The sequence below is a fragment of the Aspergillus sclerotioniger genome (assembly GCF_003184525.1).
Source record: "Aspergillus sclerotioniger CBS 115572 chromosome Unknown BO94scaffold_4, whole genome shotgun sequence".
Taxonomy (NCBI): domain Eukaryota; kingdom Fungi; phylum Ascomycota; class Eurotiomycetes; order Eurotiales; family Aspergillaceae; genus Aspergillus; species Aspergillus sclerotioniger.
The window spans coordinates 1001057-1021368 of NW_020290994.1; the positions used below are offsets into that span (position 1 = coordinate 1001057).

General features: G+C 53.6%; 6 protein-coding genes across 6 annotated transcripts; 4 read left to right on the top strand and 2 right to left on the bottom strand.

Annotated features, from left to right (window-relative positions):
- Positions 1 to 302: 302 nt before the first annotated feature.
- On the top strand, positions 303 to 2705 carry gel2 (1,3-beta-glucanosyltransferase gel2). The gene is made up of 5 exons (XM_025606636.1): positions 303 to 682; positions 740 to 870; positions 938 to 1037; positions 1102 to 1386; positions 1450 to 2705. The coding sequence occupies exons 1-5, from the start codon at positions 674 to 676 to the stop codon at positions 2419 to 2421; spliced, it is 1497 nt and encodes a 498-aa protein (XP_025471470.1). The 5' UTR covers positions 303 to 673; the 3' UTR covers positions 2422 to 2705.
- Positions 2706 to 2754: 49 nt separating this feature from the next.
- BO94DRAFT_572259 (F-box and WD domain protein) lies at positions 2755 to 6631 on the bottom strand. The gene is made up of 2 exons (XM_025614913.1): positions 6058 to 6631; positions 2755 to 6000 (listed from the first exon to the last, which is right to left on the bottom strand). Exons 1-2 carry the CDS (start codon positions 6395 to 6397, stop codon positions 2990 to 2992), a joined length of 3351 nt encoding a protein of 1116 aa, XP_025471471.1. The 5' UTR covers positions 6398 to 6631; the 3' UTR covers positions 2755 to 2989.
- Positions 6632 to 6791: 160 nt separating this feature from the next.
- Positions 6792 to 9615, top strand: BO94DRAFT_621169 (MRX complex nuclease subunit). Its single transcript, XM_025616981.1, has 2 exons — positions 6792 to 7047; positions 7103 to 9615. Exons 1-2 carry the CDS (start codon positions 7032 to 7034, stop codon positions 9475 to 9477), a joined length of 2391 nt encoding a protein of 796 aa, XP_025471472.1. The 5' UTR covers positions 6792 to 7031; the 3' UTR covers positions 9478 to 9615.
- A 222-nt stretch (positions 9616 to 9837) lies between these two features.
- On the bottom strand, positions 9838 to 13105 carry BO94DRAFT_553599 (DUF1446-domain-containing protein; the record flags this gene model as incomplete). The annotated part of the gene is made up of 5 exons (XM_025613669.1): positions 9838 to 11352; positions 11409 to 11758; positions 12219 to 12222; positions 12288 to 12626; positions 12713 to 13105. 5 exons carry the CDS (start codon positions 13103 to 13105, stop codon positions 9838 to 9840), a joined length of 2601 nt encoding a protein of 866 aa, XP_025471473.1.
- Positions 13106 to 15488: 2383 nt separating this feature from the next.
- Positions 15489 to 17589, top strand: BO94DRAFT_531646 (aldehyde dehydrogenase family protein). Its single transcript, XM_025610944.1, has 3 exons — positions 15489 to 15823; positions 15901 to 17224; positions 17281 to 17589. Exons 1-2 carry the CDS (start codon positions 15762 to 15764, stop codon positions 17141 to 17143), a joined length of 1305 nt encoding a protein of 434 aa, XP_025471474.1. The 5' UTR covers positions 15489 to 15761; the 3' UTR covers positions 17144 to 17224; positions 17281 to 17589.
- Positions 17590 to 17965: 376 nt separating this feature from the next.
- On the top strand, positions 17966 to 19791 carry BO94DRAFT_621173 (wax synthase family protein; the record flags this gene model as incomplete). The annotated part of the gene is made up of 2 exons (XM_025616982.1): positions 17966 to 19186; positions 19275 to 19791. Exons 1-2 carry the CDS (start codon positions 18444 to 18446, stop codon positions 19789 to 19791), a joined length of 1260 nt encoding a protein of 419 aa, XP_025471475.1. The 5' UTR covers positions 17966 to 18443.
- Between the last annotated feature and the right edge of the window lie 521 nt (positions 19792 to 20312).

The following is a 20312-nucleotide window of genomic DNA, read 5'->3' on the forward strand; positions in this document are numbered from 1 at the left end:
ATGCGACAGCGGAATGCCGAATGCCGAATGATGGTGATCGTCATTGCTGGCGGTGGTGCACGGATCTAGTCATCAAAGCCGCCCCGAATTTAAACGAGGGCATGCGTAATCGGGTCACCCTCCTTCATTTGGGGCGCGGGTGTTGCAGGGTCTCGGGGGCCAGCAAAGTCAGCGCGATCACCGGGCTTGCTGTTAGCCTGTTGGGTTGGAAGTTGGAACCCTTGGGGTGCCTTGATCTGAGGCCGCCGTCGTGCAGATGGGGCCGCGACAGGCCAATGACGGCCGGCCAACTGGGGAGCGACAAGGCGCTATGGGGATTAGGCGCGACTAGCAGCCTCCACTTGTTGCTGGCCGGCAATCAATCTCGAATCGCAGGGAGATTGCCCTCTTCTCACGCTTCTCCTGTTGGTCCCGGAGGGTCTCCTGGAGTCCTGGGCATGTCCTTGCCTGGTTTTTTATACCATGTCTCGCCTGCCATGTCTCACCCGGCCTTTTGGTTCCCTCGTGCCTGCCAGTCCAGCATCCCCCGCGCTTTCCGTCGTTCATTGCCTTGCTTTTGAGGGTTTTCATCCTCCGTCACTCCTTTAGCCCTTATCAATCCCACTCGGATCTTCCTGTGGAAGACTCCATCCTTTCGTTTCATACTTCAGACTGTGTCGCTCCTCCATTCAAGATGGTTCCCGTGAGTGCCCTCGCGGTCAGCTTATAGATAGATCCCCCATTGGGCTAACTGGCGCAGACTTACGCTCAACTGTTCGCCGCGGCTTGCGCCTTTGCGACCACCGCCAATGCCGTGACCCCCATTGAGGTCAAGGGCATGGATTTTGTCAACAGCAAGACCGGAGACCGCTTCCAGATCTTGGGTGTCGAGTAAGCCTTCATCTGCCGATATCGACGCGGAATATCGAATATTGACTGTGTTCGCTTCGCGCAACAGCTACCAGCCCGGTGGCTCCTCCGGCTTCAGTTCCACCGAAGATCCCCTGGGCGACGCCGATGCCTGCTTGCGTGATGCTGCCCTCATGCAGAGCCTGGGTGTAGGTCTCCCCGTCTTACTAGATAGATCTCTCGCGCAATCCCTCTAACCGTCGTGCCGTTCAGGTCAACACCATCCGTGTGTACAACCTGTCTCCCAACGTCGATCACAGCAAGTGTGCCTCCGTCTTCAACGGAGCCGGTATCTACATGATCCTCGACGTGAACTCGCCTCTCTCTGGCGGCTCGCTCGACCGCACCGACCCGGAGAGCACCTACAACTCCGTCTATTTCGAGCAGGTTTTCGGTGTCATCGAGTCCTTCAAGAACTTCCCCAACACTCTGGGTTTCTTCGCCGGTAACGAGGTGATCAACGAGCAGAGTGTCTACGAGGCCCCTGCGTACGTTCGTGTAAGTTTTCCAATGTCCCATTGGGGTGCCTTGTGGAAGATGGTATGTTGATTCCCTACCCAGGCCGTCGTGCGTGACATGAAGGATTACATCTCCGCCAACGCGAACCGGTCCATTCCCGTGGGTTACTCCGCTGCTGATGTGCGTCCCATTCTGCTCGACACCCTGGACTATTTCATGTGCAACATGGAGAACTCGACCAGCTCTCGTTCCGATTTCTTTGGCCTCAACTCGTACTCGTGGTGTGGTGATTCTTCCTACACTACTTCCGGATACGACGTCCTGACCGATGACTTCTCGAATACCACCTTGCCCGTTTTCTTCTCCGAGTATGGTTGCAACTCGGTCATGCCCCGTACCTTCACTGAGGTGCAGGCCCTTTACGGCAAGGAGATGGACCAGGTCTTCTCCGGTGGTCTGGTCTACGAGTGGACCCAAGAGGCCAACGACTACGGTCTCGTTGCCATCAACAGCAGCGACACTGCCACTCTGCTCCGCGACTACGAGTACCTGACGGAGCAGTTCGCTAAGGTGGATATGACTAGCATTGAGTCCTCCAACTCGACCCAGACCTCCCAGGAGCCGGTGACCTGCAGCGCCTCCCTGATCACGAACTCGACCTTCCTGAACTCTTGGGACCTGCCGACCCGCCCCTCCAAGGTTGCGGACTGGATCAAGAGCGGCTACACCAATGTCACCGCTGGCACGCTCGTCTCCGTCTCGTCCACCGCCATCCCCCAGACCATCTACGACTACAACGGCAACAAGGTCTCGGACGTCAAGTACAAGGTCCTGTCCAGCGACGAGTCCAACACCCCCAACAACTCGACTTCGCTCGTGAGCAGCACCTCGAACTCCAGCTCCAGCTCCGGCTCTGCCTCTGCCTCTGCCTCTGCTTCTGCCTCTGCCTCCGCGTCTGCCTCTGCGTCTAGCTCCGCGGCCAGCTCGGTGAGCGGTGCCACCGCCGGTCACCTGTCTGCTTCCTTCATGGGTCTGCTGACGGGAGCCACTCTGTTTGCCGTCTTCATGTTGTAATTTCACTTGTCTTAGACATCTTCTCGCTTTACCTTCTGGATTACCTCTTTTTGATCGATTTCATCCCATCCTGTTCCCGGCGAACCTGTTCTTGCCCATTATGACCATGACCATTATTCCAAGATTGGTGTTTGTTCCACGTGTATAGAGTGAGGTCCCTGAATAGAGCCAAGTGGCAGTGGGCAGTTTGACTCGGGATATGATTTCGATGACGTCTAATAAATTTCTTCGCTGTATCTGAATCGTGCTGATGGATTTTGCATGCAGCTCATGTCGTAATCAAACCTGAAATCATACCGCATGTATTTAAGTCAGGTGACCCAATCACATTCCGTCCCTGTTATCCAATCACAAAATGACGTCATATAATCTACACCCCGGCATGTGCAAGTTTCGTGCAACATAAAACACTGGGCATATTTCACATCAAGATAGCCAACAAATGGCTGACACAGCGCATTCCATACAATACGTGACCAAATACTAGTATCGACGTGAAAATACATTAAATTTAAAACCACAGTACAATACAAAAACATAGTATCAACAAAATCACAGAGTCTATCATTCACAAAGCTCTACCCTTGCCCTTATCTTCTTTCGCTGGAGACCGGGACCGTTCTGAGAGCGCTGGGAACTCCTCTGTGGGTTCGACCGACTGATTCTGACTCTTTGCCTCGGCGAGGCTGAGCTGGATTGCGAACTCGAGATCATCGACCTCTTGCTGTCGACTGCTTTCCGCAACGGCTGGGCCGGATGGGGATGGCGGGTCGAAGGAACCGGTGCCCGAGGCAGCGGTGGGTTTCTCGTTGAGCAGACTAAGACGGATGGCCTCGGCGATATCTGGCTCGAGGTCGTCGTCTGCGAAGTCTTCGTAGGGAGATGATGCAGAAGATAGCTCATCTGGTGCGACGGAGCTGTCGTTCGGGCCGATGGTGTCGCTGGGCGAGGTGCTCATTACTGAGCACTCGACTACTTCGCTGCGCTTCACTGCTTCGCTGGAGTAAGCCTCTTCGCTTAGGAGTTGCGCGTACGCGAGAAGCTGGTCTTCGTCAATGTCTGGGCCTAGGAGATCGACGCCAAAGCGGTGGCTAAGATGGGCGCGCTCCTTCGCGTCGGCAACTTTCTGGCGGTCCATTTCGATCTTCTCGTCCTCGATGAAGTCTTTTAGTGCGCCGCGGCCGCTAGTGCTGAATCGTTGGCCCTCGGGGGTAGCGTTGCTGCCTCGGGGGCCGCGACGAAGCCGGCGCTTGCTAGATTTGTATTGATCAGCGGCGGAGGAGCTGTAGGACCAGTAACGTAAGTGCGTTCCCAAAGCGACCATTCCTCGTAGGACGGTCGGATCCGGGTCAAGGCAGACAGCGCCCGTGGCATAGTAGTTATTACCGATACCATGAACGGAAGCTTCAGCTTGAACAAGCCGACGGCGGGCGCGAGTCGAGAAGCGCGAATTGATGGTCCGGATCGGTCGGGTCGAGGAGGCGAGAGGATCCCAAGCCTGGACAAGTCCATCGTTTCCACCATGAACTACGTACAGCGACGTCAAAGCCACGCAAGAGACCTGAGGCGATTCCGTCTGAATGATTCGAACAGGCGAAACAGAATTGATGACTTCAGGATTCTTGGACGTTGGCGAACGGATGTCCCAAACTAAAACCATTCCCGCAGCGGTGCCCACGGCCATGTAACGTCCCCGCTGACCAGGGACTTCTGCATTACCAGGGGGTTGCTTCATATGTGGGAGCGGGGAAGACATTTCCGAAGAGAGGGCAGAACTACCTGACATGCCGATGAGAGGATCCTCATCAGTTGTCAATAGAGCATAGGTCGAGAGGTCTAGTGCGCTGGCAGTAATCTGGACCGATTTCCGGTCACCGAAGTCGAAATCAGTGATGCGCCATTCGGTGTTGGTGATTGAACAGACAGTCTCACTGACGCGGCTGGAAGCGCGGGATGAAGGCACACTGCTTGAGCTGCTCACCGAGGGCAGGAGAGGAAACTTGACAGGTCCACCGAAAATAGAAGGTACAGGCATGTTATCAGCGTAACCATGATTAGCCGTCGCCGGATCATGCTTCGACAACGTCCTCGTGTACCTTCGGATCGAAGCCTTGTCATCATCCCCCATGCCCCGGGAAACCACAAGGACTGCCTCGCCGGCTCCAAGACCATCGTCTCCAGCAAAGTCGACTTTCAGTTCGCGCCGCATATCCCAGCCCTCACAAACCTTTTTAAAATGCTTCGGCTTGAAAGATAGGAATCGCTCGATCTCCTTTGTCTCTGCGGCTATCTGGTCCTCGTTAAGTTTCATTGCATCCGATGACGATCGAGGGCTGTAGCTGCCATCGACAAGGTCACGGTTGAACGGATCCGGTCGCGCCATCCGTCTGCTCAACTCGACAAGCTCCCAACGGACACTCCTGCCTGCCTTCCACGCCAGCTGCTCATACTCCTCGGCAGTCAATTTAGTGGAAGGCACATCAGGCTGCCGTGGGATATCAGATAAGTAGAAGACCTCTCCCAAAGTATTTAGGACTGTCGCCCAGATTCGCCGCCGGGAATGACGTTTGGGGGAGTAGCTATCATCGACCGCAATGGCGATGATGGGGACGCCTGGACACAGGACCCATTTCGCAGTCACTTGGCCTCTCTCGTACCGTTTTTCATAGGTAGGATGAGGGCCGAGGGCATATGCTGTGAGAACTCCAGTAGAAGAGCCAGACAACATTGCGATCAGACCGCCAGTCATCTTGAGAATATTGGAGGATTTGGCGATCCATACCGCGGTGACACCGGTTGCGATCATGTTGAGCGCAGGGATACCCAGACGAGGCTGGGAACTGGAATCCGCGACGCCTAGAAATCTCCCGCGTTGTTCAGTAGTCGAGATGAAATAGCTACGCCCCTGAGGGCAAGCCTCGCCATAGATCATACCATAAGGCTGGCTGACATCCATGCGATTGGGAGCACCAACATGTTCACCGGAGCCCAAGCCATACTCAGCATCTCCAGGGAACAAGTCTGAAAAGTGTCGGAAGAACTGGTGGTCAGACAGTCCCCATGTACCAACCTTGACCGATGAGGGGTCGCTAGCCGACGCAAACCCTTGCTCGGAAGCGCCATGGATGAAAAGAGGCTCCTTCTTCGTGACTTCTGTTCCGAACGACCCGTGTAGGTGGCTGACAGGATACAGAAGCTGGGAAGTATAGGTGACTACCGCACTGCCATTACGGACGCTAGCTGATCGCACCGTACCGGTTTTCTTGGAAGGCTCGAAGTCCGCCGGCTTGCCTCTTGAGAGTGATCTCAGCAAGCGGGTTCTCAGGATGTATTCACTTCTCCAGGAAGCCAGCGCAGTCAGCCTAGAGAAATACCGCTTGTCGGATGTCACTCTTTCCGCCGGGTTTGCTGCAGAGAGCCATGCGCCATCCTCCACTGTATAGGGGCCGGGGAAGTAGCGCGAGAAGGCAATTCTCCACGCATGGGGCGTAGTGACCAGACTGTGAAACCGACGAGACACCAAGGCCGTCGACGACAGCGAAGGCGGGGGTAGATGCGAAAGGATGTGCGTCAGCACCTCTGCCGGATTGAGTTCATTAGACTGTCATTCAGGGCCTGGAGAATGGGGCGACATACCATTCGGGAAAGCATCTAGGGACACGCCCAGATAGATGGGTGACGGCTTCACCCTGAATTTAACTTCCTCCTCTTTTCGTGCGGATTGAGCGATCGCATTCTCATATTGACTAACGGGGTCGACCACCGGCGCAGGGTCCGTGGCCTTCAAGGGCGAGTGCTGGCCGACCGCGGATGAGTCAAAACCGCCACTAGAGTCCCCGGGCTCCTGATACCGAAGCCCAGAGACTCGGTGCTCACCATGCGAATCATTTCCATGCTGGGTAGAATCAAGGAACACTTCTGACGGCGGGTCTAGCAAAGGCGAGCGGTCGAAAACTGCAGTAGGCTCGGATTGCATAAAAGAGTCTCGCGGGGTAACTGGGATGATGGAGGCGACTGAACCAGGGACGAATTCTGGATCAGTCGGAAAGAAAACGGGGTGGCGAGGGATGGACGAAGGGAAACGTGGGATGCGATGCGATGCGATGCGATGCGATGCGAGGTAGGACACCGGGGACGTGAGGGAGGGACAAGAGGTGAAGGGGGGACAAGAGTCACAAGCGAAGGGGAGGACGAAGACAGTCCGGAGATCCGACGACGAGAAGACGGAAGAGAGAACGAGGGGATCGGAGGGGGCGGCGATGAATCAGAGGCCGCCATCCCGGCGCGTGCCCGTCACGTGCTCACGCGCCGTCGCGGATGAGGCGCGAAATGCCTTTTCTCATTTACGGACTGGACTATACGACGCTACACTACTCCATAGTACTGCTACACTTCATCCTCCTGTGCTGCTGGATCTCCGGGCTTGACCTTAGTGGGTTGATGACGGCCGTCGATCGATCGTGTTTCCAGGCAGCATTCCTTCACGGTAGCCTGCCGGCTACTTACCAGTATCTAGTCGCCCGCAATACTCCTACTTTTATACCCCACCTTCTGTCTTTTTCTCTCTTCCCTTTAACCCTTGACATTGATGCATACTCGATCGTAGCGACATGCCCAATCTAGGTGGTGAGTAAATCCCCCAAATCACTGCCCGTGAAGAATTCGTTGCTGATGGATCCAGACGCGGAAACGATCCGCATCCTCGTCTCAACCGACAATCATGTCGGATACAATGAACGGGACCCCATCCGCGGGGACGACAGCTGGAAAAGCTTTCATGAAGTGATGTGCCTGGCTAAGGAACACGATGTGGACATGGTGCTTCTGGCAGGTGACCTGTTCCATGAGAACAAACCGTCGCGGAAGTCCATGTACCAAGTGATGCGCTCCATCCGCATGAACTGTTTGGGCGATAAGCCCTGCGAGCTGGAGATGCTCAGCGATGCTAGCGAAAACTTCCAGGGCGCATTTAACCACGTCAATTACGAGGACTTGGATATCAACGTGGCCATCCCCATCTTTTCGATCCATGGGAATCACGATGACCCGTCCGGGGAAGGGCATCTGGCCGCGCTCGACCTTCTTCAGGTATCAGGTTTGCTCAATTACTACGGACGGACGCCTGAGTCGGATAATATCCAGATTAGGCCCGTCTTGCTTCAGAAAGGGCGCACCAAGCTTGCCCTCTATGGCATGAGCAACGTCCGTGATGAGCGCTTATTCCGCACCTTTCGAGACAACAAGGTCAAGTTCTACCAGCCCTCGATCCAGAAAGAAGACTGGTTCAACTTGATCTGTGTCCATCAGAATCACTACGCACACACCGAAACCGGTTATCTGCCCGAGAATTTCCTGCCCGAATTTCTAGATCTCGTCATCTGGGGCCACGAACACGAATGCCTAATCAATCCTCGAATGAATCCTGAGACCAAGTTTCATGTCATGCAGCCGGGTTCGTCAGTCGCGACCTCATTGGTCCCCGGCGAAGCAGTGGCCAAACATGTCGCAATTCTCAGCGTCACAGGCCGGGAATTCAAATGTGAGCCCATTCGACTAAAGTCCGTTCGTCCTTTTGCTATGCGTGAAATCGTTCTTTCCGAAGAGAAAGGTGCACAGAAGATGGCCCGCAAGGAGAACAACCGCACGGAAGTCACTCGCTTCCTCATGTCGATCGTCGAGGAGCTCATCGAAGAAGCAAAAGCGGAATGGCTGGAATCGCAGGATGAGAATGCCGAGAACGCCGAGAATGAAGAGCTAGAAGTCCCGCTACCTCTGGTGCGACTGCGCGTCGAAACCTCCATCCCGGATGGAGGCACCTATGACTGCGAAAACCCGCAGCGGTTCTCGAACCGTTTCGTAGGCAAGGTGGCTAACGTAAACGACGTTGTCCAATTCTACCGCAAGAAGAAGACCGCCAGCACACGAAACAAGGATGCGGACAATGACCTTGACGAGACGGCTGTTTCCCATCTCTCTGCTCTGGACACCGTCAAGGTCGAACAGTTGGTGCGCGATTTCCTCTCCGCGCAGTCCCTGACTATTCTCCCACAGAACTCGTTCGGCGACGCAGTAGCCCAGTTCATCGACAAGGATGACAAACACGCTCTGGAAATGTTCGTCAACGAGTCACTCGAGAGCCAAATCAAGCACTTGATGGCTCTAGACCGCGACAACGACATAGACGAAGAAGAAGCTGCTGAGAGCTCGTTACAAAAGGCCATGGATAAATATCGCTCCCAAATGGAAGACATGTTCTCTCGTGGCATCAAGAAACGAACACGGGGCAAGAAGCGATTCAAGCCGAAGCCCGATGGCTGGGACACCGAGTTTGATGGCGTCTGGGAGGACCAGCCGGGTGCCCTCATTCACTCCGACAACGAGGACGGTGACCCCAACGAAGAAGTGGCTGGCGAGGATGGTACTGAGCCCACCACTCGAACAACATCCACGCGTGGTCGGGGCCGAGGCCGTGGTGGTAGAGCTACTACCACTGCCACCAGCACGCGTAAGACCGCCACCACGAAGGCAGCCTCCACTACCGCAAAGAAAGCCACACCGGTAAAGACCACCACCGCTAAAGGCCGCAAACGCCGCACCGTCTCGGATGACGAAGATGAAGATGACGATGTCATCATGGTAGACGATGATGATGACGACGACGCCGCCGCCGCCGCCGCCCTCCCCAACATAGACGAAGAGGAAGAAGACGACGATGACGACGATTCCCAAGCCCTCTTCGTCAAGCAACCCACCACCAGATCCCGTAGAGCAGCAGCACCACCTTCAAAGGGATCAAGCACCATCAGCCAGCGCCGCAAGGCCCCATCTCCTGCACCTTCATCGAATACCATCGGACCCGCACCGGCTACGCGCCGAGCGAGGGGAAAGCAAACGCAAACACAAACGACACTGAATTTCGTGGGCTCTCAGAGCAGCGTGCGAGGCACGGCGGGTACTAGATCTACGCGTGCCACAAGATATAATAGTGTCATCAGTGATATCGACGATGATAGTGATGGGTTTGAGCCTATGGCGAGTAGCGCCAGACGCAGATAGAAGTTGCGAGTCTATTCATTGCTACTATGTCTACTTGGCATATCATTATGAGGAGTTTGTTGCATTTCCAGGCGTTGACGGTACGGCATCACGAGGCTACATTGGAGTTAGGGGATATCAGATATTATATAGGTGCCGAAAAAACCAATTCTCATTCAACAATATAAAAGAAAACCGAAATAAGACACAATTCCTATAGAACCTACTAGTACTATTAGGCCCGTCAATGGCTGCAAATGATACTAGCAAATCAATCTGGTCGGCTACACATACTAACATATATCACACCCGCACAAGCAACTCTTAGAATCTTCCACATACACATCCCCTCCAAAAGCATCAACCGCACACACACACACACTACAATTTTCCCCTACTCAAAAACCTAACCGGCAAATCCACCTCCCTGGCCCTCAAAAACTCCGCCACATTCTTCCCCAGGAAATCCACCGTCGTGGTAACGCCGACACCTCTATCCAACAAATTGCGAAACAAGAAATGCACAGCCCTCATATTTGGAAGCTCGAAGCGCTCGATACTCAGGTCGGGATTGGCATTGTATTTCTCTCCTAGTAGGATTTGTATCGTTGGAATGGACAATAGGGATTGTAGCCAGAGATATTCGTCGGCATGCCGGACCCAGAAGCCGCAGTTTGCGTCGGGGCCTTTGTCGCCGGAGCGGGCGTGGATGATCCAGCCGAGGGGACCGCGGGTGGTTGGGCCAAAGGGGTTTATGGTTATGGTGGGGGCCATTGAGGTGATGGGCTGGGAGGGTTGGCGGAGAGGGTAGGTTTTGGTGGTTGGGGGAGGGGCGATGAGGAGGGTTTGATTCAGCCAGGGGAGGTGGACGCGGTGGTTGATGGAGGATTGGGGGAGGAGGCTGACGTGGTATTCGTAGATGGGACGAGGGAGGCCTTGTCGGGAGTCGAGGTGGAAGGTGGCCCCGGGGTAGCCTTGCATGATGTTGTCTACGATGTGGCGGAGGAAGTGCATCGGGGAGAGGTCGTCGGCGTCGCGGGCTTGGGCGACGATGCGGAGGCAGACGGTGGCGCTGTCTTGGTCTTGAGGGTTGGGGGCTACAGAGCCCAGGGTGAAGAAGTGGAGGGCAGTGAATTTGGAGGAGTATGGGGATAGGAGATGGCGGATCTGGGCTTCTAGCATGCGTGCTTTGGCGTCGATGTCGAGGCCGACGAGGAACCAGGTCGCCTCGGCTTGGAAGCCGCCGTGAGCTGTGATGCCAACTTTGGTGGTGGGGGGTGGCGCATCGGAGCGAATACCATGGATGGCGACTCGGTTGGTCCCTACTTGTTCGAAGTGGATGTCGTTGAGGATGGCCGTGACGTCGGAGTTGAAGTACCATGGGCCTTGGATCTCGTAGAGAAGCTGGGATGAGCAGGTGTCGACAGTGACGGCGCCCCCGGTTGCGTAGGACTGCATGGTGATGATCACTTTGCCATCAGGGGAGATCTCTGCGATGGGATACCCGATGTTGGCCCAGCCATCACCGCCGACGTGTTCTAGCGTCTTGAAGCCGGTGAAGTTACCTCCACAGACATAGTTGCTGCATTCTATGAGGTGACCGGCCACAAATGCATTGGCTAACTGATCAAGGTCGCTGCAGTTCCAGTTGTGGAACCAGTATGCAGCTCCAATGACGGGTGAAGCGTCGGAGACTCGGCCGCAGAGTACGATATCGGCTCCGTGGGACAGTGCAGCCGCGATTCCGAGTCCACCCAAGTAGCACTGAGCAAAGATGGGCTCGAAGGGCCAGTCGGAGAGAGATTTGCCAGTGTAGATGTTGTTAAATGTTGACTTGCCCGATGACAGTGCAGCTTTGACGGTTGAAAGGACTTCATCTCCGGATACCCAAGCCACCTGGAGTCATGTGAGCATGTCTTCTCCACGGATCATGTCGATAGTGATCAATTGACCTTGAGGTTCAGTCCTTTCGCCTCCACCATCTGCCTGACCACATTGTAAAGGCCCTCGGTGTCCGCGTTCCCTGCATTGACCGCCACTTTGATGCCGTGCTTTGCTAGGTCTTCAAGGGCCGGGCTCAGAGACAAGAGGAATGCGGCTTCATAGCCTGGAGCGTCGGGGATTGGGGGACCTTGTCCACCTTTCTCCTTGAGCTGGTCTTGTTCCACTTTGCGTGCAGCCGCCGTTACCATATTCGCCTCGCTCATGAAGTCTGCGATGATCACATCGACCGGATCCTGGGGGTAATTTCGAGCGAACTCGGCAATGGCATGACGGCGGTCGGCGCTGGACCCCGACGCTCCTATTTCCATGTGTGGTCAGTCAACACCAGTCAGGCCTAGGGGATAAGTGAGTAAGTTAGATTGACCTACCAGCTATACGAATTGGACGACGACTCATGATCTATGGGGTGTTTCACCGCTACAAGCTTTGTGGGCTTGTTGGGAACTCGAGCAAGCGAATAAGTCATTGCCTTGTAAATTTGTACCAAGGCAGAAACAGACTGCGCATGCTTCCCCCGGAAATGCCGAGGACATTCGGCTGCTTGGATCAGGGGATGCGGGGATCTGCCCCGACTCGCCGCACTTGCGGTCGGATCGACCGCCTAGCAAAAGTAAGCGTTGACCCGGTGGAAGCTTAAATTATGAAGACGTTGGGCCTGGGGGGGAAATAAAAAATAAGGTAGAAGCAATTATGTGTCGGTGTCGCAGAGGGGATGATGTTACATGCGGATAGATAGAGACAAGTCAAGGTCACGTCACCAGACTGCCTGGAAGTTTCCGAACTGTGGTCACCCGTTTCTCGTCTGTCACTTCGTGCTTTATTTACACATATCCGGCCCATTGCAAAATGGTCATGGAGATGAACAGTATCAGAACGGAGGTTTTCATCATCTCAATCTCATCTCGGTGGCGTCGCGCCCAGTTGCCCAACCGTTTCAGCCAGATAAGCTGGTGGTTATCTTTCAACGCCGTATTCAGTCCAGGCAGCCCGTCAAGACTACGGACGTTATACTCCTTCTGATACGCGCGAAGCTCGTTGGATCGGACCTTTTTGCCCGTCCAATGGCCCAAGGTACTGCGGTCTTGGAGAAACGGGTCAGTGTTGTTGGTCTTGGGGTCGACTTTCAGTGATAATCGCGGGACTCCATATCCACAAGAATGTTGAGCCTGTATTGCGAAGAATGAATCGCATTGAATGTTAGCGGGGTACCAGACAAGGGGGGGGGAACTTTGGAAGTAGTCAGAGACGGAACCTTGAAGACATTCAGACGGATGATAGCACGCGCTCCCTCCACTTGCTTACCTCCCATCCGCTCGAGGTAGGGGGTGAATCCAGGCTCATTCCATTCGATCACGGACCCGGTGCAAAAAAAGCGTACTATGCCCGGGGAAGCATCGAATGAGCAGAACATGATGGTGACACGACCATTTTCGCGCACATGACTGATGGTTTCACTACCCGAACCGGTGGCATCAACATAGGCAGCCTCGTTGGGGCCAAGGATGGCGAATGACGAGTCGGGAAACCCTTTGGGTGACACATTGACATGCCGTCCTTGCAGAGGCGCCGAGGCCACGAAAAAGACGCTCTGGCGGAGGGCCCAGTCGCGGAGTTCGGGAGTGATCGACTGGTAAAATTTTGGCATTTTCCTGCATTAACCGCGAGGAAATAACAGTTGGTGAGTGAATTGACGCACCACAGTTGCAAAAGGGATGCGTGAAGTTAGGGCCCTCTTTATAGGCGTTCGATGGTCGGCAGAACATGGATTAGCCATTCCTTCATTGTGCTACCTCATTCTTTCATCCCTGATCATTAATCATTCTTAGTTTCATACACACTGTATTACATAGGGCAGTTGAGTTAATACTGTGCGGGGCTTGAAGGCATTGGCAGCAACTCATTCAGAAAGCCTGCACACGGACCAACTGTTGAGCTCATTCCGGGGGTGGCGAGATCGGCGCTCTGATAATGCGGACCTGTTGTAAGTAGGCAGACAGGCTTGTAGCATCGCAGCATAACAACACATATGACTGCTGAGATGCATGTTACTGCATGTGAACGACGCAATATCGCCCGGAGCCTCCCCAGCTTTCCCCGACGGTTCCAAGCTTTTGACGAGGATACCTGCCTGTATGTCCGTGGTGTTGGCATATTATGTTCTATTGGAACTGCAGTAAACCATCTCCCACAGAGGCATTTCAAAGGATCAGTACTCCGTAGACCCTCTCCTACACGATGACGGAGAAGTTCTCTTCGTCACTGTTGCACACCGAAAAGGTGCCTGCTCTGGCTTGTCAAGACGCCATTTTTTTTTTTTTTACTCAGTGAAAAAAACTTGTTTGGATTTCAAAGATAAGAGGGTCAAGTTGAAGCGAACTGGAAGTTCTTAGCAGATAGCTTAGATGCTGCAGAGTTCCAAGGTTTCCATGGATGACCACATTTTCCATCAACGGTAACATAAGAGTGGCTAAGGGTTCTTGGGACCTCGGTGAGATGAGAGAAGAGAGCGAGATCTTAGGATCCTGCCGGTATAGATCAATCCGAAGGGGGAACAGATGAGGGTCGGTATCAGAGAATCAGAAGCCGAGGCTCGATCGGGAAGGGACTACCCCACGAGTTGCGTAAGCAACAGTGAACAGTCAACAGAGGCGACAGGCGCGACAGCGTAAACCCGGAGATAAGCCGTGTCCGATTGTAGCTGTACTGCTACTGCTGTGTAAGCTGCAGCACAGTACTAGTATCTAGTCCCTCCAAAGTAAGGTTCTGTCGAACTGCTCGAGTCGGGGTCCTGATTGGGCCCAAGTCGGAAAGAAATGCGTCAAATAATAATGATTATTATTGCCATGGCAGCGGGATTCTCCATCCTGGTTATGGAATAGTGAATCCTGCCGTTTCAGATGGCCATCCGCCATCCACCTATCTAATTATTCTAAATTTCTAATATCTATGATCTAATACAGAAGTGGTGGGGGGGGTCTTCTAGATAGGCTGCTAGTAATGACGCTAGCGGTACCTGAGTATCCTCGGTGTCGCAGCATGCCAGCAACAGCCTGGCAAAGAAGATGGTGCCCGCACTCACGGTTCCAGGTATAGCAGCCATATTGCCGGACACGGCCTAGAGGGATGGATCCGGATATAACTGAGGTCTTGGATCCTCGACGGGCCCAAATCAGCCGACCACCCCCAGGTTTCAATCCTTTCCTGCCCGGGCGAAAGTCCCGCCCGTCACATTGAAAGATGGCGAAGGTGTCATCGTTGGTAAAACTCAACGGCAGCCACTAGTGACTTGGCGAGGGTGGATCTGGTCAACAGTTGGGGATCTCACTTCTCAGTTCTCAGGTTGCCAGGAACGATTTCTGATTTCTCCCCTCTACTATCTACCTGGGACGGTTTGATGAGATGGAGCATTTCATTGGTCAGCGCTAAATTGCGCCATACCGTGTTAATGGGAGATGCATTAACTAATGTCTTGCCTTTGCCCACATTAGGAAGATAGATAGGTAACGGTAAGCACCTAGTTGGGCTGACTAAAATGATGCAGCTTGCAAACTGCTAGTATAGTACTAGTTTGCTAGTAGGCAACTTGTCCCCGCCACTCAACAAGGTGGAGGAATTCCGGAAGATACGAGAGGCCATTCTTCGTTGTGAGTAATAATGTCCTTCGGGCGCCGAGTCCCTCTCGTTCTGAGGTACTATGATGTAAGATGTAACCCACCCGCTCCGCTCTCCCTTTTCCACCACCACAGGACTACCTTTTCTCTAACTGCTACTAACCGCCAACACTTGGAAGTTTGAGCTCTGGAGGCAAAGGGGAGAGGGTCCAAGAGGGGTGGCCAGAAACCGAAAGTGATGGACTGGAAACCCCGCACGATCGCTGCCGATTGCTAGGCGGGTGGGGACGGGCTGGGATGCGGGAACCTAGTTACCTGGGAGAATAACCAAGGGCGTAACCTGTAGGGAAGCAGGTTCCAGTTTCAGGCGCCGGTTGCTCCAATCGGAGATACGGCGATTGTGGCTATCCGCGGAGGGGTGAGGTAATGTTACCCGGAAGGACTCCCATGGATCTGGCTGGACCGTCACCATGTACTCGATCAATACTATGGTACAGTACCGCGGGCTCCACGATCTACGCTGGAATGCGCCCCTCGCCCCCCTCGCCAGCTTCCCCTCTCTAGTAGCCTTCACCCCCCAATCTTCTTCGTGTTGGCTTTATTTAATAAGGATGGAAATCCCGCTCTTCTTCAATTGTTTCTCCCTCTCTCCTCTCTCCTTCTCTCAGACCACAGCTCTATCCTTCCACCATGGCTGACCTTTTCACCACCATCGAGACCCCCTCCGTCAAATATGAACAGCCTCTGGGCTTGTATGTGTCCCCTCTCCCTCTACCCCTCCGGATCCTCTTGTGTCTCCTCGGTGACTGACCCCGCTGTTGTGACATAGGTTCATCAACAATGAGTTCGTCAAGGGTGTCGAAGGCAAGACCTTTGAGACCATCAACCCTACCACCGAGAAGCCTATTGTTGCCGTCCACGAAGCAACCGAGCAGGATGTAGACCTTGCCGTTGCTGCTGCTCGCAAGGCCTTTGAGGGTTCCTGGCGCCATGTTACTCCCACCGATCGTGGCCGCCTGCTGACCAAGCTGGCCGACCTTTTCGAGCGTGATCTCGATATCTTGGCTTCTATCGAATCCCTTGACAATGGTAAATCTATCACCATGGCTAAGGTCGATGTCGCCAACGCTGCTGGTTGCTTGCGCTACTATGGTGGTTGGGCCGATAAGATTCATGGTCAGACCATTGACACCAACTCGGAGACCTTGAACTACACTCGCCACGAGCCCATTGGTGTCTGTGGACAGATCATTCCTTGGAACTTCCCTATCCTGATGTGGTCCTGGAAGATCGGTCCTGCCGTCGCGACCGGTAACACTGTCGTCCTCAAGACTGCCGAGCAGACCCCGTTGTCGGCCCTGTATGCGGCCAAGTTGATCAAGGAGGCTCAGATCCCGGCCGGTGTGGTCAACATCATCTCCGGTTTCGGTCGCGTGGCCGGTGCTGCCATCTCTAGTCACATGGACATCGACAAGGTCGCCTTCACTGGCTCCACCCTTGTTGGCCGTACCATCCTTCAGGCCGCGGCCAAGAGCAACCTCAAGAAGGTGACTCTCGAACTGGGTGGCAAGTCACCCAACATCGTCTTCGACGATGCGGACATTGATAATGCTATCTCCTGGGCCAACTTCGGTATTTTCTACAACCACGGCCAGTGCTGCTGCGCCGGCTCCCGTATTCTGGTCCAGGAAGGTATTTACGACAAGTTCGTTGCGCGCTTGAAGGAGCGGGCCGCCCAGAATAAGGTGGGTGACCCCTTCTCGCAGGATACTTTCCAGGGTCCCCAGGTCTCGCAGCTCCAGTTTGACCGCATCATGGAGTACATCAAGCACGGTAAGGATGCCGGAGCTACTGTCGCCGTCGGTGGTGAGCGCCATGGCACCGAGGGTTACTTCATTCAGCCCACTGTGTTCACCGATGTCACCTCAGACATGAAGATCAGCCAGGAGGAGATTTTCGGCCCGGTTGTCACTGTGCAGAAATTCAAGGATGCGGATGAGGCTATTAAGATCGGCAACAGCACCTCCTACGGTGAGTTCTTTGATATGAGTACCGATGGCGACATGTGCTAATGTTCTTCCAGGTCTCGCTGCTGGTATCCACACCAAGAACGTCAACACCGCCATCCGCGTTTCCAACGCTCTGCGTGCTGGGTGAGTGTCTACCATTGAATTATGTATCGACAAACATCTGCTAACGTCATCAACAGAACCGTTTGGGTCAACAGTTACAACATGCTTTCCTACCAGGTGCCCTTCGGAGGATTCAAGGAGTCCGGTATCGGCCGGGAGCTGGGCTCGTACGCCCTCGAGAACTACACTCAGATCAAGGCCGTGCACTACCGTCTGGGCGATGCTCTCTTCTAGTCGAATGTGATATGATGGTGGAAGTCGCGAAGCTCGCTCCGGCGACGAGCTTGGGATTATGGGATTAACGTCTATTGCAAGTAGCCATGACTGGTTCATGTAAAACAATCAGCATACGAATTTACGATGAGAATATAATTGTTTGTTTCGCCTCAAGCTCATTTAGGCTCAAGTGGTAGTCCATTCGAAACTCCGCGCGTTCCCTGGCTGAACAGTAGCTAGATAGAATGGCGCCCCAGGGGTTCTAATCTGGAGAAGGTCCACTAGATACCCCGATACCCCATTCTTCGGCTGGCCTCGACCTGGAAGACCCACGGTTCAAGGTAGGATGCAAGCAGGGAATGTCCAGGACCGAGTACCGAAAATGATGGCGAGTCACCGGGACAATCGCTGGGGACCTCGGGAGGTTGATGCTCCGACTCCATCGGGTTGATGATGACCCGAGGCGAAGAGCACCAGCTGACTTCCGGGGGGGCTTCTCACTTCGTGCACGATGGGATCATGCAGATAAGTGAGATCTCGCCACCTCGGGTCTTGTATACTCATCACCGCCATCTTCAGTACAGGTCGATATATGCTGAAGTCTTCGCTAGACTCAAAAGCTCAGGCAATACAAGCTTCCAATCCAGGTTACACCACGCTGCTTGCATTGGTTGGTTGACTGACATCACCCTCACCTCAGCCATGAGTGGCTTACATTGGCCAAGGGTTGACTCGGCCTGGAAAGAGGCTCAACATACCCAGTCTCTCATTCAATAATACGTAGACTTTCCCAGATTGAGCATGCTTCTTCGTCGAAAAGGCCTTCTCCACCACCTTTCTTGCCGCTCAGGAACATGCGTCGCCTGTCGTACAGGTAAATGAATCGACGTCTGGGGCGTCGCAGTCTTCAGGAGAATAAGTATTACAGAGTTACATCGACATTCAACTAAGCCAAGGTATAACCCTCTCTTTCCTTTGGACGGCGCTGTTTCAGCAGTCAACGGTCTTCCCACCACTAGGCAATATGGCCATCTCAGCAGACCTACTTTTCAATGTTGTTTTTTTTCTTCAGTGCCTCATTACCATCATCCTCCTGGTCCGGACGCCGAAGGGCTCCATTCTACGTTGGATATGCCTTCCTTCGCTAGTGTACATGGCCTATCTAGAAGGCGTTCTCATGAAGATCTCCAACCACGGTGGCTTTTTCAAAGCCACGGCTGGCGGTCTGCCGTTCACCACGATCATTCAATTGATCAACCTTCTTCTGGTTACCAGCATTGACTTTACAGAGCAGCCGGGTACACCCAAGGGCAAACTAGTATCGGCATTTTTTATACTCCAGACCCTTCGTGGAATCGGCACTCAATGGCAGGCGAAAAATGTTCCTGAATTTCCATTGGTGTTCAAAAGAAACCCACCTAGCCGAGCCCAGTTTATACGAAGGCAGATGGCAATCGTAATGGGGGAGGCCCTTACCCTGGTTCTTGTGCTCATGTTATTTGTGCCGTACATCAAGTCGGATCATAATGGGGCCTACCTTTACGGACCAGGACGCGAGTTTTTGTACGCAGATTCTAGCATTGAACAGTTGCTAGCACGGGTCAAAGCGGCATTCGTTTTCGGTCTTCCAGGATTGATGGTCTTCCTGGACTCCACATACCGAGTGGGATCTGTTCTCGCTATCGGGGCGGGCATATCGAAGGTTGATTCATGGCCTCCAGTATTTGGGTGTCTCCGGGAGTCATATACTGTTCGCAGATTCTGGGGGTCAGTCCATAGCGGTACCCTTTTTGTTCAGTTTGAAAATTGCCTGCCGCTGGGCGAGGAATTTGCACTAACATGAGGCAATAACCAGCAAATTCTGGCATCAGTATCTCCGGTGGTCTTACACCAGCGTCTCAACAGCAATCACCTGTCGTATCCTCCGCCTTCCCAAGCCCTCCCTAATTGAACGATACACAAACTTAACCACGGTCTTCGCCCTCTCTGCAGCAATGCATGTGGTCGTTAACATTATCGGCGGGATCGAAGGGGGAAACACCGGCACTGTGCTCTTCTTCCTCTCGCAGGTTGGTGCCATAGCCTTTGAGGATAATGTGCAACATTGCTGGGCAGTCTTTCTACAGGGGAAGAAAATTAATGCAACGGAAACACCACTATGGCAGCGATGTGTTGGTTTCATGTGGGTATTTTGTTGGCTAAGCGCAACGTTCCCATGGTGGTGGTACCCTATTATCCGGGCACTGGAAGCATGTGACTGGTCTGAGATGTTGGATGTCGTTCAGGGTCTGGGACTGACTAAGTCCAATCTTTCTGCCTTGGTGGTAGGGGGTGGGGTCTTTTTGCGAATCGCCTTTGGAGCCGAGATCTAAAGCTGGGGTCAACCCTTGCATCGACTTAGGGTCGCATCGATCCAGACGAAAGCTACATGCTGTAAGGATATGACAGGGTGGATTACTGGTCTTAAATGTACCGATTGGTGCTATGGGGCTCCATTCAGGGTCTTCCGTATCAGGCGTGCTGCGCATGTCCCATATCGGGGCTCTTATCAAACAAGGTATTATCCCGACCACACTTGATTGCAGTGTGTTACTGCGAGTCGGAACGTATCAGATATAATAGATAAGAGTTATACGTAGCAAGCCAGTCCTATAAGTCTCAAACACGCCATTCATGCATGTAATCTGTCTCAGGCGAAGCTTACAAAGGTTGCGAAATCTCCAATCATGACGCTTCGCTGCTATAATTGTTGGTGTTCGTTGCGCGATGTGCAATTGTGGAGGCTTACAGGATTTATTTGCCGGCGGGTTGGGCGTGCTCCATGATGCCTCTCTCATTGGGACTTGTCAACTTTTGAAACCAGATTAGCTGGCCCACTATGATGTACCAGCCG

What these genes read in the sequence shown, in the direction of transcription:
- gel2 (XM_025606636.1), top strand. An exon ending in TTCCAGATCTTGGGTGTCGA is followed by an intron (nt 871 to 937) that starts GTAAGCCTTCAT and finishes TTCGCGCAACAG; the next exon opens with CTACCAGCCCGGTGGCTCCT. An exon ending in AGGCCCCTGCGTACGTTCGT is followed by an intron (nt 1,387 to 1,449) that starts GTAAGTTTTCCA and finishes TTCCCTACCCAG; the next exon opens with GCCGTCGTGCGTGACATGAA.
- BO94DRAFT_572259 (XM_025614913.1), bottom strand. Translation starts at nt 6,397, where the DNA reads ATGCAATCCGAGCCTACTGCAGTTTTCGACCGCTCGCCTTTGCTAGAC. An exon ending in CCTAGATGCTTTCCCGAATG is followed by an intron (nt 6,001 to 6,057) that starts GTATGTCGCCCC and finishes TCAATCCGGCAG; the next exon opens with AGGTGCTGACGCACATCCTT.
- BO94DRAFT_531646 (XM_025610944.1), top strand. Translation starts at nt 15,762, where the DNA reads ATGGCTGACCTTTTCACCACCATCGAGACCCCCTCCGTCAAATATGAA. An exon ending in TATGAACAGCCTCTGGGCTT is followed by an intron (nt 15,824 to 15,900) that starts GTATGTGTCCCC and finishes GTTGTGACATAG; the next exon opens with GTTCATCAACAATGAGTTCG.